General features: G+C 51.3%; 1 protein-coding gene across 1 annotated transcript in view; it reads left to right on the top strand.

Annotated features, from left to right (window-relative positions):
- LOC134943292 (caspase-10-like) overlaps positions 1–15,512 on the top strand; it is a 224,487-nt gene that overhangs the window by 1,399 nt on the left and 207,576 nt on the right. The window contains exon 2 of the mRNA XM_063932226.1: positions 4,497–4,819. Within this exon, the coding sequence (XP_063788296.1) occupies positions 4,524–4,819 (296 nt within the window). The 5' untranslated portion in view covers positions 4,497–4,523. The remainder of the gene's footprint in view (positions 1–4,496; positions 4,820–15,512) is intronic.

A 15,512-nucleotide genomic window follows, 5' to 3' on the forward strand; every position in this document is an offset into this window, starting at 1 on the left:
ACATGGGGTCCCGAGTCATAGACATGGTGGCCAGACCCCGGACTGACTTGGGGGCCTGACCCCAGACTGACATGGGAGCCTGACCCCGGACTGACATGGGGTCCCGAGTCATAGACATGGTGGCCAGACCCCGGACTGACATGGGGGCCGGACCCCAGACTGACTTGGGGGCCTGACCCCAGACTGACTTGGGGGCCTGACCCCAGACTGACTTGGGGGCCTGACCCCAGACTGACATGGGGTCCAGACCCCGGACTGACATGGGGGCCAGACCCCGGACTGACATGGTTACCTGACCCCGGACTGACATGGGGGCCGGACCCCGGACTGACATGGGGGCCGGACCCCGGACTGACATGGTGGCCGGACCCCGGACTGACATGGTGGCCGGACCCCGGACTGACATGGTGGCCGGACCCCGGACTGACATGGGGTCCCGAGTCATAGACATGGGGGCCAGACCCCGGACTGACATGGGTGCCTGACCCCGGACTGACATGGGGTCCCAAGTCATAGACATGGTGGGCAGACCCCGGACTGACATGGGGGCCGGACCCCGGACTGACTTGGGGGCCGGACCCCGGACTGACTTGGGGGCCTGACCCCAGACTGACATGGGAGCTGGACCCCGGACTGACATGGGGGCCAGACCCCGGACTGACATGGGGGCCTGACCCCGGACTGACATGGTTGCCTGACCCCGGACTGACATGGTGGCCGGACCCCGGACTGACATGGTGGCCTGACCCCGGACTGACATGGGGGCCTGACCCCGGACTGACATGGGGGCCTGACCCCGGACTGACATGGGGTCCCGAGTCATAGACATGGTGGCCAGACCCCGGACTGACATGGTGGCCGGACCCCGGACTGACATGGGGGCCGGACCCCAGACTGACCCCAGACTGACATGGGAGCCGGACCGCGGACTGACATGGGGGCCAGACCCCGGACTGACATGGGGGCCTGACCCCGGACTGACATGGGGTCCCGAGTCATAGACATGGTGGCCAGACCCCGGACTGACATGGTGGCCGGACCCCGGACTGACATGGGGGCCGAACCCCAGACTGACTTGGGGGCCGAACCCCAGACTGACTTGGGGGCCAGACCCCAGACTGACTTGGGGGCCTGACCCCAGACTGACTTGGGGGCCTGACCCCAGACTGACTTGGGGGCCTGACCCCAGACTGACTTGGGGGCCTGACCCCAGACTGACTTGGGGGCCTGACCCCAGACTGACTTGGGGGCCTGACCCCAGACTGACTTGGGGGCCTGACCCCAGACTGACTTGGGGGCCTGACCCCAGACTGACTTGGGGGCCTGACCCCAGACTGACTTGGGGGCCTGACCCCAGACTGACTTGGGGGCCTGACCCCAGACTGACATGGTTACCTGACCCCGGACTGACATGGGGGCCGGACCCCGGACTGACATGGGGGCCTGACCCCGGACTGACATGGGTGCCTGACCTCGGACTGACATGGGTGCCTGACCCCGGACTGACATGGGGTCCCGAGTCATAGACATGGTGGCCAGACCCCGGACTGACATGGGGGCCGGACCCCGGACTGACTTGGGGGCCGGACCCCGGACTGACTTGGGGGCCTGACCCCAGACTGACATGGGTGCCGGACCCAGGACTGACATGGGGGCCAGACCCCGGACTGACATGGGGGCCAGACCCCGGACTGACATGGTTGCCTGACCCCGGACTGACATGGTGGCCGGACCCCGGACTGACATGGTGGCCGGACCCCGGACTGACATGGTGGCCGGACCCCGGACTGACATGGTGGCCGGACCCCGGACTGACATGGGGTCCTGACCCCGAACTGACATGGGGGCCTGACCCCGGACTGACATGGGGGCCTGACCCCGGACTGACATGGGGTCCCGAGTCATAGACATGGGGGCCTGACCCCAGACTGACATGGGGGCCTGACCCCGGACTGACATGGTGGCCGGACCCCGGACTGACATGGGGTCCTGAACCCGAACTGACATGGGGTCCTGACCCCGAACTGACATGGGGGCCTGACCCCGGACTGACATGGGGGCCTGACCCCGGACTGACATGGGGGCCTGACCCCGGACTGACATGGGGGCCTGACCCCGGACTGACATGGGGTCCCGAGTAATAGACATGGTGGCCAGACCCCGGACTGACATGGTGGCCAGACCCCGGACTGACATGGTGGCCGGACCCCGGACTGACATGTGGCCGGACCCCGGACTGACATGGTGGCCGAACCCCCGGACTGACATGGGGGCCTGACCCCAGACTGACTTGGGGGCCTGACCCCAGACTGACTTGGGGGCCTGACCCCAGACTGACTTGGGGGCCTGACCCCAGACTGACTTGGGGGCCTGACCCCAGACTGACTTGGGGGCCTGACCCCAGACTGACTTGGGGGCCTGACCCCAGACTGACTTGGGGGCCTGACCCCAGACTGACTTGGGGGCCTGACCCCAGACTGACTTGGGGGCCTGACCCCAGACTGACATGGGGTCCCGAGTCATAGACATGGTGGCCAGACCCCGGACTGACATGGTGGCCAGACCCCGGACTGACATGGTGGCCGGACCCCGGACTGACATGGGGGCCGGACCCCAGACTGACTTGGGGGCCTGACCCCGGACTGACTTGGGGGCCTGACCCCGGACTGACTTGGGGGCCTGACCCCGGACTGACTTGGGGGCCTGACCCCGGACTGACTTGGGGGCCTGACCCCGGACTGACTTGGGGGCCTGACCCCGGACTGACTTGGGGTCCAGACCCCGGACTGACATGGGGGCCAGACCCCGGAATGACATGGTTACCTGACCCCAGACTGACATGGTGGCCGGACCCCGGACTGACATGGGGGCCGGACCCCGGACTGACATGGTGGCCGGACCCCGGACTGACATGGGGTCCCGAGTCATAGACATGGGGGCCTGACCCCGGACTGACATGGGTGCCTGACCCCGGACTGACATGGGTGCCTGACCCCGAACTGACATGGGGTCCCGAGTCATAGACATGGTGGCCAGACCCCAGACTGACATGGGGGCCGGACCCCGGACTGACTTGGGGGCCTGACCCCCGACTGACATGGTTGCCTGACCCCGGACTGACATGGTGGCCGGACCCCGGACTGACATGGTGGCCGGACCCCGGACTGACATGGTGGCCGGACCCCGGACTGACATGGGGTCCTGACCCCGGACTGACATGGGGGCCTGACCCCGGACTGACATGGGGTCCCGAGTCATAGACATGGGGGCCTGACCCCAGACTGACATGGGGGCCTGACCCCGGACTGACATGGGGGCCTGACCCCGGACTGACATGGGGGCCTGACCCCGGACTGACATGGGGTCCCGAGTCATAGACATGGGGGCCGGACCCCGGACTGACATGGGGGCCGGACCCCGGACTGACATGGGGGCCGGACCCCGGACTGACCCCGGACTGACATGGGGGCCTGACCCCGGACTGACATGGGGTCCCGAGTCATAGACATGGTGGCCAGACCCCGGACTGACTTGGGGGCCTGACCCCAGACTGACATGGGGGCCGGACCCCGGACCGTAGACCTACATGGGTCCTGACCATACTTAGCGGCATAGACTTACATAGGGCCACTGTTATACCTGTTCTACTATGAAAGTCATGTTTCCGTATGATTGTCGGGGAGGAGACGCTGAGTAGACAGGCCGGATAGTGGGCATTGCACTAATGAGGTCCAGTGATCTTAGACAGCGGCAGCAGAATGGTCAGGACCACTCCTATTCCCCAATAGGTCTTCCCTGTGAGCCCAAAAATAATTGGTAGAATAGTCACTGTTGGGGATTGTATATTATAAACACCTCATGGTATCCGGTCTTTAGGTTAACGGCAATTAGGTCGACCACTAATGGACAACACATGAAAAGGTTGACATGAGTTTTTCACAATTTTTTCCATTGTTTGAACTTTTTCACACTTTACGATCCACGTGGACTACGATTGGGAATAGTAACCTGCCTGTAATGAAGCACGGCGAGCGACGCAAACCATGCGTGGGGACACGGTGCACTAACTGGGGTTCCCGGTCACTTTACGAAGAAAACACCCAATTTAAAAAAACAAATGTCCTGCTTTTGTCATGTCGACCTAAAGACATTGTTGACCTATTTCAGGTGTCGACCTAGTTACTGTCGACAACACACCACACCCGTATGATATGCTCAGGTCTGCAGATCTCTGATTCATTTCATGTGTTTTCTGCATGTAGCTCACCGTGGAAATTCTACTGAAATGAATGGAAAAAGAGACCAGGAATACACTGCATAGGAAGCCGTGCGTTCAGATGGCGTCATATGCGTTGTAACAAGTAGTTGTCCAGCAGTTTTACCAGAGTTACATTGAGATATTTAATGTTTTATATAATCAGCGACTGTCATTTTGCGGCAGCAGCAGAGACACTTTCCGCGTAACGTGACATTCTCTCATTTTCACTCTGTTTTAGGAAGGCCGGGCGCGTTATCCCTAAGAGATGGATTTTACCACTCTGCTTTATAAGATTGACTCCGATCTTACCCAAGAGGATTTAGAGAGCTTTAAATTCCTTTGTGCTAAGTTACTTCCAGGCAAGAGACTGGTGTCCATAAAGTCAAATCTAGATTTCTTTGAAGAACTTCAAAAATTCAGTCTTATTGATGAAACTAATTATTTTCTACTGGCTGAATTACTGTATATAATAGGACAGCATAGTCTCCTGAAACTGCTGAACTCCTCCCGGCATCAGGTGCAGGAACACCTACAAGAGAGAGGGAAAATACCTTTATACAGGTAAGTTATTAATATTCTCCAAATATTGTGCTGGTCGTTAGAATATACACAGAAAAGAGTAATTAGACAAATGTATACAAATGTGTCAAGAACTAATTCAACATTTAGCACTCTACAACCTTTATTTATGCAGAATGCATGAAGAAGACGCTTCCCATTGCAATATGTGCTGTTCCCAAAGCGCATGAATGACATTCCACAATAGCAGGCAGAATATGGACAGGAGAGATGAATGACATTCCACAATAGCAGGCAGCATATGCGCAGGAGAGATGAATGACATTCCACAATAGCAGGCAGCATATGCACAGGAGAGATGAATGACATTCCACAATAGCAGGCAGCATATGTGCAGGAGAGATGAATGACATTCCACAATAGCAGGCAGCATATGCGCAGGACAGATGAATGACATTCCACAATAGCAGGCAGCATATGGACAGGAGAGATGAATGACATTCCACAATAGCAGGCAGCATATGCGCAGGAGAGATGAATGACATTCCACAATAGCAGGCAGCATATGCGCAGGAGAGATGAATGACATTCCACAATAGCAGGCAGCATATGGACAGGAGAGATGAATGACATTCCACAATAGCAGGCAGCATATGGACAGGAGAGATGAATGACATTCCACAATAGCAGGCAGCATATGGACAGGAGAGATGAATGACATTCCACAATAGCAGGCAGCATATGCGCAGGAGAGATGAATGACATTCCACAATAGCAGGCAGCATATGGACAGGAGAGATGAATGACATTCCACAATAGCAGGCAGCATATGCGCAGGAGAGATGAATGACATTCCACAATAGCAGGCAGGATATGCGCAGGAGAGACGAATGACATTCCACAATAGCAGGCAGCATATGTGCAGGAGAGATGAATGACATTCCACAATAGCAGGCAGCATATGCGCAGGAGAGATGAATGACATTCCACAATAGCAGGCAGCATATGGACAGGAGAGATGAATGACATTCCACAATAGCAGGCAGCATATGCGCAGGAGAGATGAATGACATTCCACAATAGCAGGCAGCATATGCGCAGGAGAGATGAAAGACATTCCACAATAGCAGGCAGCATATGCCCGGGAGAGATGAATGACATTCCACAATAGCAGGCAGCATATGCGCAGGAGAGATGAATGACATTCCACAATAGCAGGCAGCATATGCGCAGGAGAGATGAAAGACATTCCACAATAGCAGGCAGCATATGCCCGGGAGAGATGAATGACATTCCACAATAGCAGGCAGCATATGCGCAGGAGAGATGAATGACATTCCACAATAGCAGGCAGCATATGCGCAGGAGAGATGAATGACATTCCACAATAGCAGGCAGAATATGCGCAGGAGAGATGAATGACATTCCACAATAGCAGGCAGCATATGGACAGGAGAGATGAATGACATTCCACAATAACAGGCAGCATATGCGCAGGAGAGATGAATGACATTCCACAATAGCAGGCAGAATATGCGCAGGAGAGATGAATGACATTCCACAATAGCAGGCAGCATATGGACAGGAGAGATGAATGACATTCCACAATAGCAGGCAGCATATGCGCAGGACAGATGAATGACATTCCACAATAGCAGGCAGCATATGCACAGGAGAGATGAATGACATTCCACAATAGCAGGCAGCATATGGACAGGAGAGATGAATGACATTCCACAATAACAGGCAGCATATGCGCAGGAGAGATGAATGACATTCCACAATAGCAGGCAGAATATGCGCAGGAGAGATGAATGACATTCCACAATAGCAGGCAGCATATGCGCAGGAGAGATGAATGACATTCCACAATAGCAGGCAGCATATGCGCAGGAGAGATGAATGACATTCCACAATAGCAGGCAGCATATGCTCAGGAGAGATGAATGACATTCCACAATAGCAGGCAGCATATGCGCAGGAGAGATGAATGACATTCCACAATAGCAGGCAGCATATGGACAGGAGAGATGAATGACATTCCACAATAGCAGGCAGCATATGCGCAGGAGAGATGAATGACATTCCACAATAGCAGGCAGCATATGCGCAGGAGAGATGAATGACATTCCACAATAGCAGGCAGCATATGGACAGGAGAGATGAATGACATTCCACAATAGCAGGCAGCATATGCGCAGGACAGATGAATGACATTCCACAATAGCAGGCAGCATATGTGCAGGAGAGATGAATGACATTCCACAATAGCAGGCAGCATATGGACAGGAGAGATGAATGACATTCCACAATAGCAGGCAGCATATGCGCAGGAGAGATGAATGACATTCCACAATAGCAGGCAGCATATGGACAGGAGAGATGAATGACATTCCACAATAGCAGGCAGCATATGCGCAGGAGAGATGAATGACATTCCACAATAGCAGGCAGCATATGCGCAGGAGAGATGAATGACATTCCACAATAGCAGGCAGCATATGCGCAGGAGAGATGAAAGACATTCCACAATAGCAGGCAGCATATGGACAGGAGAGATGAATGACATTCCACAATAGCAGGCAGCATATGCGCAGGAGAGATGAAAGACATTCCACAATAGCAGGCAGCATATGGACAGGAGAGATGAATGACATTCCACAATAGCAGGCAGCATATGCCCGGGAGAGATGAATGACATTCCACAATAGCAGGCAGCATATGCGCAGGAGAGATGAATGACATTCCACAATAGCAGGCAGCATATGCTCAGGAGAGATGAAAGACATTCCACAATAGCAGGCAGCATATGCCCGGGAGAGATGAATGACATTCCACAATAGCAGGCAGCATATGCGCAGGAGAGATGAATGACATTCCACAATAGCAGGCAGAATATGTGCAGGAGAGATGAATGACATTCCACAATAACAGGCAGCATATGCGCAGGACAGATGAATGACATTCCACAATAACAGGCAGCATATGCGCAGGACAGATGAATGACATTCCACAATAGCAGGCAGCATATGGACAGGAGAGATGAATGGCATTCCACAATAGCAGGCAGCATATGCGCAGGAGAGATGAATGACATTCCACAATAGCAGGCAGAATATGCGCAGGAGAGATGAATGACATTCCACAATAGCAGGCAGCATATGCGCAGGACAGATGAATGACATTCCACAATAGCAGGCAGCATATGCACAGGAGAGATGAATGACATTCCACAATAGCAGGCAGCATATGGACAGGAGAGATGAATGACATTCCACAATAACAGGCAGCATATGCGCAGGAGAGATGAATGACATTCCACAATAGCAGGCAGAATATGCGCAGGAGAGATGAATGACATTCCACAATAGCAGGCAGCATATGGACAGGAGAGATGAATGACATTCCACAATAGCAGGCAGCATATGCGCAGGACAGATGAATGACATTCCACAATAGCAGGCAGCATATGCGCAGGACAGATGAATGACATTCCACAATAACAGGCAGCATATGCGCAGGACAGATGAATGACATTCCACAATAGCAGGCAGCATATGCACAGGAGAGATGAATGACATTCCACAATAGCAGGCAGCATATGCGCAGGAGAGATGAATGACATTCCACAATAGCAGGCAGCATATGCGCAGGAGAGATGAATGACATTCCACAATAGCAGGCAGCATATGCGCAGGAGAGATGAATGACATTCCACAATAGCAGGCAGCATATGCGCAGGAGAGATGAATGACATTCCACCATAGCAGGCAGCATATACGCAGGAGAGATGAATGACATTCCACAATAGCAGGCAGCATATGGACAGGAGAGATGAATGACATTCCACAATAACAGGCAGCATATGCGCAGGAGAGATGAATGACATTCCACAATAGCAGGCAGCATATGCGCAGGAGAGATGAAAGACATTCCACAATAGCAGGCAGCATATGCCCGGGAGAGATGAATGACATTCCACAATAGCAGGCAGCATATGCGCAGGAGAGATGAATGACATTCCACAATAGCAGGCAGCATATGCGCTGGAGAGATGAATGACATTCCACAATAGCAGGCAGCATATGCGCAGGAGAGATGAAAGACATTCCACAATAGCAGGCAGCATATGCCCGGGAGAGATGAATGACATTCCACAATAGCAGGCAGCATATGCGCAGGAGAGATGAATGACATTCCACAATAACAGGCAGCATATGCGCAGGAGAGATGAATGACATTCCACAATAGCAGGCAGAATATGCGCAGGAGAGATGAATGACATTCCACAATAGCAGGCAGCATATGGACAGGAGAGATGAATGACATTCCACAATAGCAGGCAGCATATGCGCAGGAGAGATGAATGACATTCCACAATAGCAGGCAGCATATGCGCAGGAGAGATGAATGACATTCCACAATAGCAGGCAGCATATGCGCAGGAGAGATGAATGACATTCCACCATAGCAGGCAGCATATACGCAGGAGAGATGAATGACATTCCACAATAGCAGGCAGCATATGGACAGGAGAGATGAATGACATTCCACAATAACAGGCAGCATATGCGCAGGAGAGATGAATGACATTCCACAATAGCAGGCAGCATATGCGCAGGAGAGATGAATGACATTCCACAATAGCAGGCAGCATATGGACAGGAGAGATGAATGACATTCCACAATAGCAGGCAGCATATGCGCAGGAGAGATGAATGACATTCCACAATAGCAGGCAGCATATGCGCAGGAGAGATGAAAGACATTCCACAATAGCAGGCAGCATATGCCCGGGAGAGATGAATGACATTCCACAATAGCAGGCAGCATATGCGCAGGAGAGATGAATGACATTCCACAATAGCAGGCAGCATATGCGCAGGAGAGATGAAAGACATTCCACAATAGCAGGCAGCATATGCCCGGGAGAGATGAATGACATTCCACAATAGCAGGCAGCATATGCGCAGGAGAGATGAATGACATTCCACAATAGCAGGCAGCATATGCGCAGGAGAGATGAATGACATTCCACAATAGCAGGCAGAATATGCGCAGGAGAGATGAATGACATTCCACAATAGCAGGCAGCATATGGACAGGAGAGATGAATGACATTCCACAATAACAGGCAGCATATGCGCAGGAGAGATGAATGACATTCCACAATAGCAGGCAGCATATGCGCAGGAGAGATGAATGACATTCCACAATAGCAGGCAGCATATGCGCAGGAGAGATGAATGACATTCCACCATAGCAGGCAGCATATACGCAGGAGAGATGAATGACATTCCACAATAGCAGGCAGCATATGGACAGGAGAGATGAATGACATTCCACAATAACAGGCAGCATATGCGCAGGAGAGATGAATGACATTCCACAATAGCAGGCAGCATATGCGCAGGAGAGATGAATGACATTCCACAATAGCAGGCAGCATATGCGCAGGAGAGATGAATGACATTCCACAATAACAGGCAGCATATGCGCAGGAGAGATGAATGACATTCCACAATAGCAGGCAGAATATGCGCAGGAGAGATGAATGACATTCCACAATAGCAGGCAGCATATGGACAGGAGAGATGAATGACATTCCACAATAGCAGGCAGCATATGCGCAGGAGAGATGAATGACATTCCACAATAGCAGGCAGCATATGCGCAGGAGAGATGAATGACATTCCACAATAGCAGGCAGCATATGCGCAGGAGAGATGAATGACATTCCACCATAGCAGGCAGCATATACGCAGGAGAGATGAATGACATTCCACAATAGCAGGCAGCATATGGACAGGAGAGATGAATGACATTCCACAATAACAGGCAGCATATGCGCAGGAGAGATGAATGACATTCCACAATAGCAGGCAGCATATGCGCAGGAGAGATGAATGACATTCCACAATAGCAGGCAGCATATGGACAGGAGAGATGAATGACATTCCACAATAGCAGGCAGCATATGCGCAGGAGAGATGAATGACATTCCACAATAGCAGGCAGCATATGCGCAGGAGAGATGAAAGACATTCCACAATAGCAGGCAGCATATGCCCGGGAGAGATGAATGACATTCCACAATAGCAGGCAGCATATGCGCAGGAGAGATGAATGACATTCCACAATAGCAGGCAGCATATGCGCAGGAGAGATGAAAGACATTCCACAATAGCAGGCAGCATATGCCCGGGAGAGATGAATGACATTCCACAATAGCAGGCAGCATATGCGCAGGAGAGATGAATGACATTCCACAATAGCAGGCAGCATATGCGCAGGAGAGATGAATGACATTCCACAATAGCAGGCAGAATATGCGCAGGAGAGATGAATGACATTCCACAATAGCAGGCAGCATATGGACAGGAGAGATGAATGACATTCCACAATAACAGGCAGCATATGCGCAGGAGAGATGAATGACATTCCACAATAGCAGGCAGCATATGCGCAGGAGAGATGAATGACATTCCACAATAGCAGGCAGCATATGCGCAGGAGAGATGAATGACATTCCACCATAGCAGGCAGCATATACGCAGGAGAGATGAATGACATTCCACAATAGCAGGCAGCATATGGACAGGAGAGATGAATGACATTCCACAATAACAGGCAGCATATGCGCAGGAGAGATGAATGACATTCCACAATAGCAGGCAGCATATGCGCAGGAGAGATGAATGACATTCCACAATAGCAGGCAGCATATGCGCAGGAGAGATGAATGACATTCCACAATAGCAGGCAGCATATGCACAGGACAGATGAATGACATTCCACAATAGCAGGCAGCATATGGACAGGAGAGTTGAATGACATTCCACAATAGCAGGCAGCATATGTGCAGGAGAGATGAATGACATTCCACAATAGCAGGCAGCATATGTGCAGGAGAGATGAATGACATTCCACAATAGCAGGCAGCATATGCGCAGGAGAGATGAATGACATTCCACAATAGCAGGCAGCATATGCGCAGGAGAGATGAATGACATTCCACAATAGCAGGCAGCATATGCACAGGACAGATGAATGACATTCCACAATAGCAGGCAGCATATGGACAGGAGAGATGAATGACATTCCACAATAGCAGGCAGCATATGCGCAGGAGAGATGAATGACATTCCACAATAGCAGGCAGCATATGCGCAGGAGAGATGAATGACATTCCACAATAGCAGGCAGCATATGGACAGGAGAGATGAATGACATTCCACAATAGCAGGCAGCATATGGACAGGAGAGATGAATGACATTCCACAATAGCAGGCAGCATATGCGCAGGACAGATGAATGACATTCCACAATAGCAGGCAGCATATGCGCAGGAGAGATGAATGACATTCCACAATAACAGGCAGCATATGGACAGGAGAGATGAATGACATTCCACAATAGCAGGCAGCATATGCGCAGGAGAGATGAATGACATTCCACAATAGCAGGCAGCATATGCGCAGGAGAGATGAATGACATTCCACAATAGCAGGCAGCATATGGACAGGAGAGATGAATGACATTCCACAATAGCAGGCAGCATATGCGCAGGACAGATGAATGACATTCCACAATAGCAGGCAGCATATGTGCAGGAGAGATGAATGACATTCCACAATAGCAGGCAGCATATGGACAGGAGAGATGAATGACATTCCACAATAGCAGGCAGCATATGCGCAGGAGAGATGAATGACATTCCACAATAGCAGGCAGCATATGGACAGGAGAGATGAATGACATTCCACAATAGCAGGCAGCATATGCGCAGGAGAGATGAATGACATTCCACAATAGCAGGCAGCATATGCGCAGGAGAGATGAATGACATTCCACAATAGCAGGCAGCATATGCGCAGGAGAGATGAAAGACATTCCACAATAGCAGGCAGCATATGCCCGGGAGAGATGAATGACATTCCACAATAGCAGGCAGCATATGCGCAGGAGAGATGAATGACATTCCACAATAGCAGGCAGCATATGCGCAGGAGAGATGAAAGACATTCCACAATAGCAGGCAGCATATGCCCGGGAGAGATGAATGACATTCCACAATAGCAGGCAGCATATGCGCAGGAGAGATGAATGACATTCCACAATAGCAGGCAGCATATGCGCAGGAGAGATGAATGACATTCCACAATAGCAGGCAGAATATGCGCAGGAGAGATGAATGACATTCCACAATAGCAGGCAGCATATGGACAGGAGAGATGAATGACATTCCACAATAACAGGCAGCATATGCGCAGGAGAGATGAATGACATTCCACAATAGCAGGCAGCATATGGACAGGAGAGATGAATGACATTCCACAATAGCAGGCAGCATATGGACAGGAGAGATGAATGACATTCCACAATAGCAGGCAGCATATGCGCAGGAGAGATGAATGACATTCCACAATAGCAGGCAGCATATGCGCAGGAGAGATGAATGACATTCCACAATAGCAGGCAGCATATGCGCAGGAGAGATGAACGACATTCCACAATAGCAGGCAGCATATGCGCAGGAGAGATGAACGACATTCCACAATAGCAGGCAGCATATGCGCAGGAGAGATGAACGACATTCCACAATAGCAGGCAGCATATGCGCAGGAGAGATGAATGACATTCCACAATAGCAGGCAGCATATGCGCAGGAGAGACGAATGACATTCCACAATAGCAGGCAGCATATGCGCAGGAGAGACGAACGACATTCCACAATAGCAGGCAGCATATGCACAGGAGAGATGAACGACATTCCACAATAGCAGGCAGCATATGCACAGGAGAGATGAACGACATTCCACAATAGCAGGCAGCATATGCACAGGAGAGATGAATGACATTCCACAATAGCAGGCAGCATATGCGCAGGAGAGACGAATGACATTCCACAATAGCAGGCAGCATATGCGCAGGAGAGATGAACGACATTCCACAATAGCAGGCAGCATATGTGTAGGAGAGATGAACGACATTCCACAATAGCAGGCAGCATATGCGCAGGAGAGACGAATGACATTCCACAATAGCAGGCAGCATATGCGCAGGAGAGATGAATGACATTCCACAATAGCAGGCAGCATATGGACAGGAGAGATGAATGACATTCCACAATAGCAGGCAGCATATGCGCAGGAGAGATGAATGACATTCCACAATAGCAGGCAGAATATGCGCAGGAGAGATGAATGACATTCCACAATAGCAGGCAGCATATGCGCAGGAGAGATGAATGACATTCCACAATAGCAGGCAGCATATGCGCAGGAGAGATGAATGACATTCCACAATAGCAGGCAGCATATGCGCAGGACAGATGAATGACATTCCACAATAGCAGGCAGCATATGCGCAGGACAGATGAATGACATTCCACAATAGCAGGCAGCATATGCGCAGGAGAGATGAATGACATTCCACAATAGCAGGCAGCATATGCGCAGGAGAGATGAATGACATTCCACAATAGCAGGCAGCATATGCGCAGGAGAGACGAATGACATTCCACAATAGCAGGCAGCATATGCGCAGGAGAGATGAACGACATTCCACAATAGCAGGCAGCATATGCGCAGGAGAGATGAATGACATTCCACAATAGCAGGCAGCATATGGACAGGAGAGATGAATGACATTCCACAATAGCAGGCAGCATATGCGCAGGAGAGATGAATGACATTCCACAATAGCAGGCAGCATATGTGCAGGAGAGATGAATGACATTCCACAATAGCAGGCAGCATATGCGCAGGAGAGATGAATGACATTCCACAATAGCAGGCAGCATATGTGCAGGAGAGATGAATGACATTCCACAATAGCAGGCAGCATATGCGCAGGAGAGATGAATGACATTCCACAATAGCAGGCAGCATATGTGCAGGAGAGATGAATGACATTCCACAATAGCAGGCAGCATATGCGCAGGAGAGATGAATGACATTCCACAATAGCAGGCAGCATATGCGCAGGAGAGACGAATGACATTCCACAATAGCAGGCAGCATATGCGCAGGAGAGATGAACGACATTCCACAATAGCAGGCAGCATATGCGCAGGAGAGATGAATGACATTCCACAATAGCAGGCAGCATATGGACAGGAGAGATGAATGACATTCCACAATAGCAGGCAGCATATGCGCAGGAGAGATGAATGACATTCCACAATAGCAGGCAGCATATGTGCAGGAGAGATGAATGACATTCCACAATAGCAGGCAGCATATGCGCAGGAGAGATGAATGACATTCCACAATAGCAGGCAGCATATGGACAGGAGAGATGAATGACATTCCACAATAGCAGGCAGCATATGCGCAGGAGAGATGAATGACATTGCACAATAGCAGGCAGCATATGGACAGGAGAGATGAATGACATTCCACAATAGCAGGCAGCATATGCGCAGGAGAGACGAATGACATTCCACAATAGCAGGCAGCATATGCGCAGGAGAGATGAACGACATTCCACAATAGCAGGCAGCATATGCGCTGGAGAGATGAATGACATTCCACAATAGCAGGCAGCATATGTGCAGAAGAGATGAATGACATTCCACAATAGCAGGCAGCATATGCGCAGGAGAGATGAATGACATTCCACAATAGCAGGCAGCATATGGACAGGAGAGATGAATGACATTCCACAATAGCAGGCAGCATATGTGCAGGAGAGATGAATGACATTCCACAATAGCAGGCAGCATATGCGC

Source organism: Pseudophryne corroboree, chromosome 7, assembly GCF_028390025.1.
Source record: "Pseudophryne corroboree isolate aPseCor3 chromosome 7, aPseCor3.hap2, whole genome shotgun sequence".
In the NCBI taxonomy this organism is placed as follows: domain Eukaryota; kingdom Metazoa; phylum Chordata; class Amphibia; order Anura; family Myobatrachidae; genus Pseudophryne; species Pseudophryne corroboree.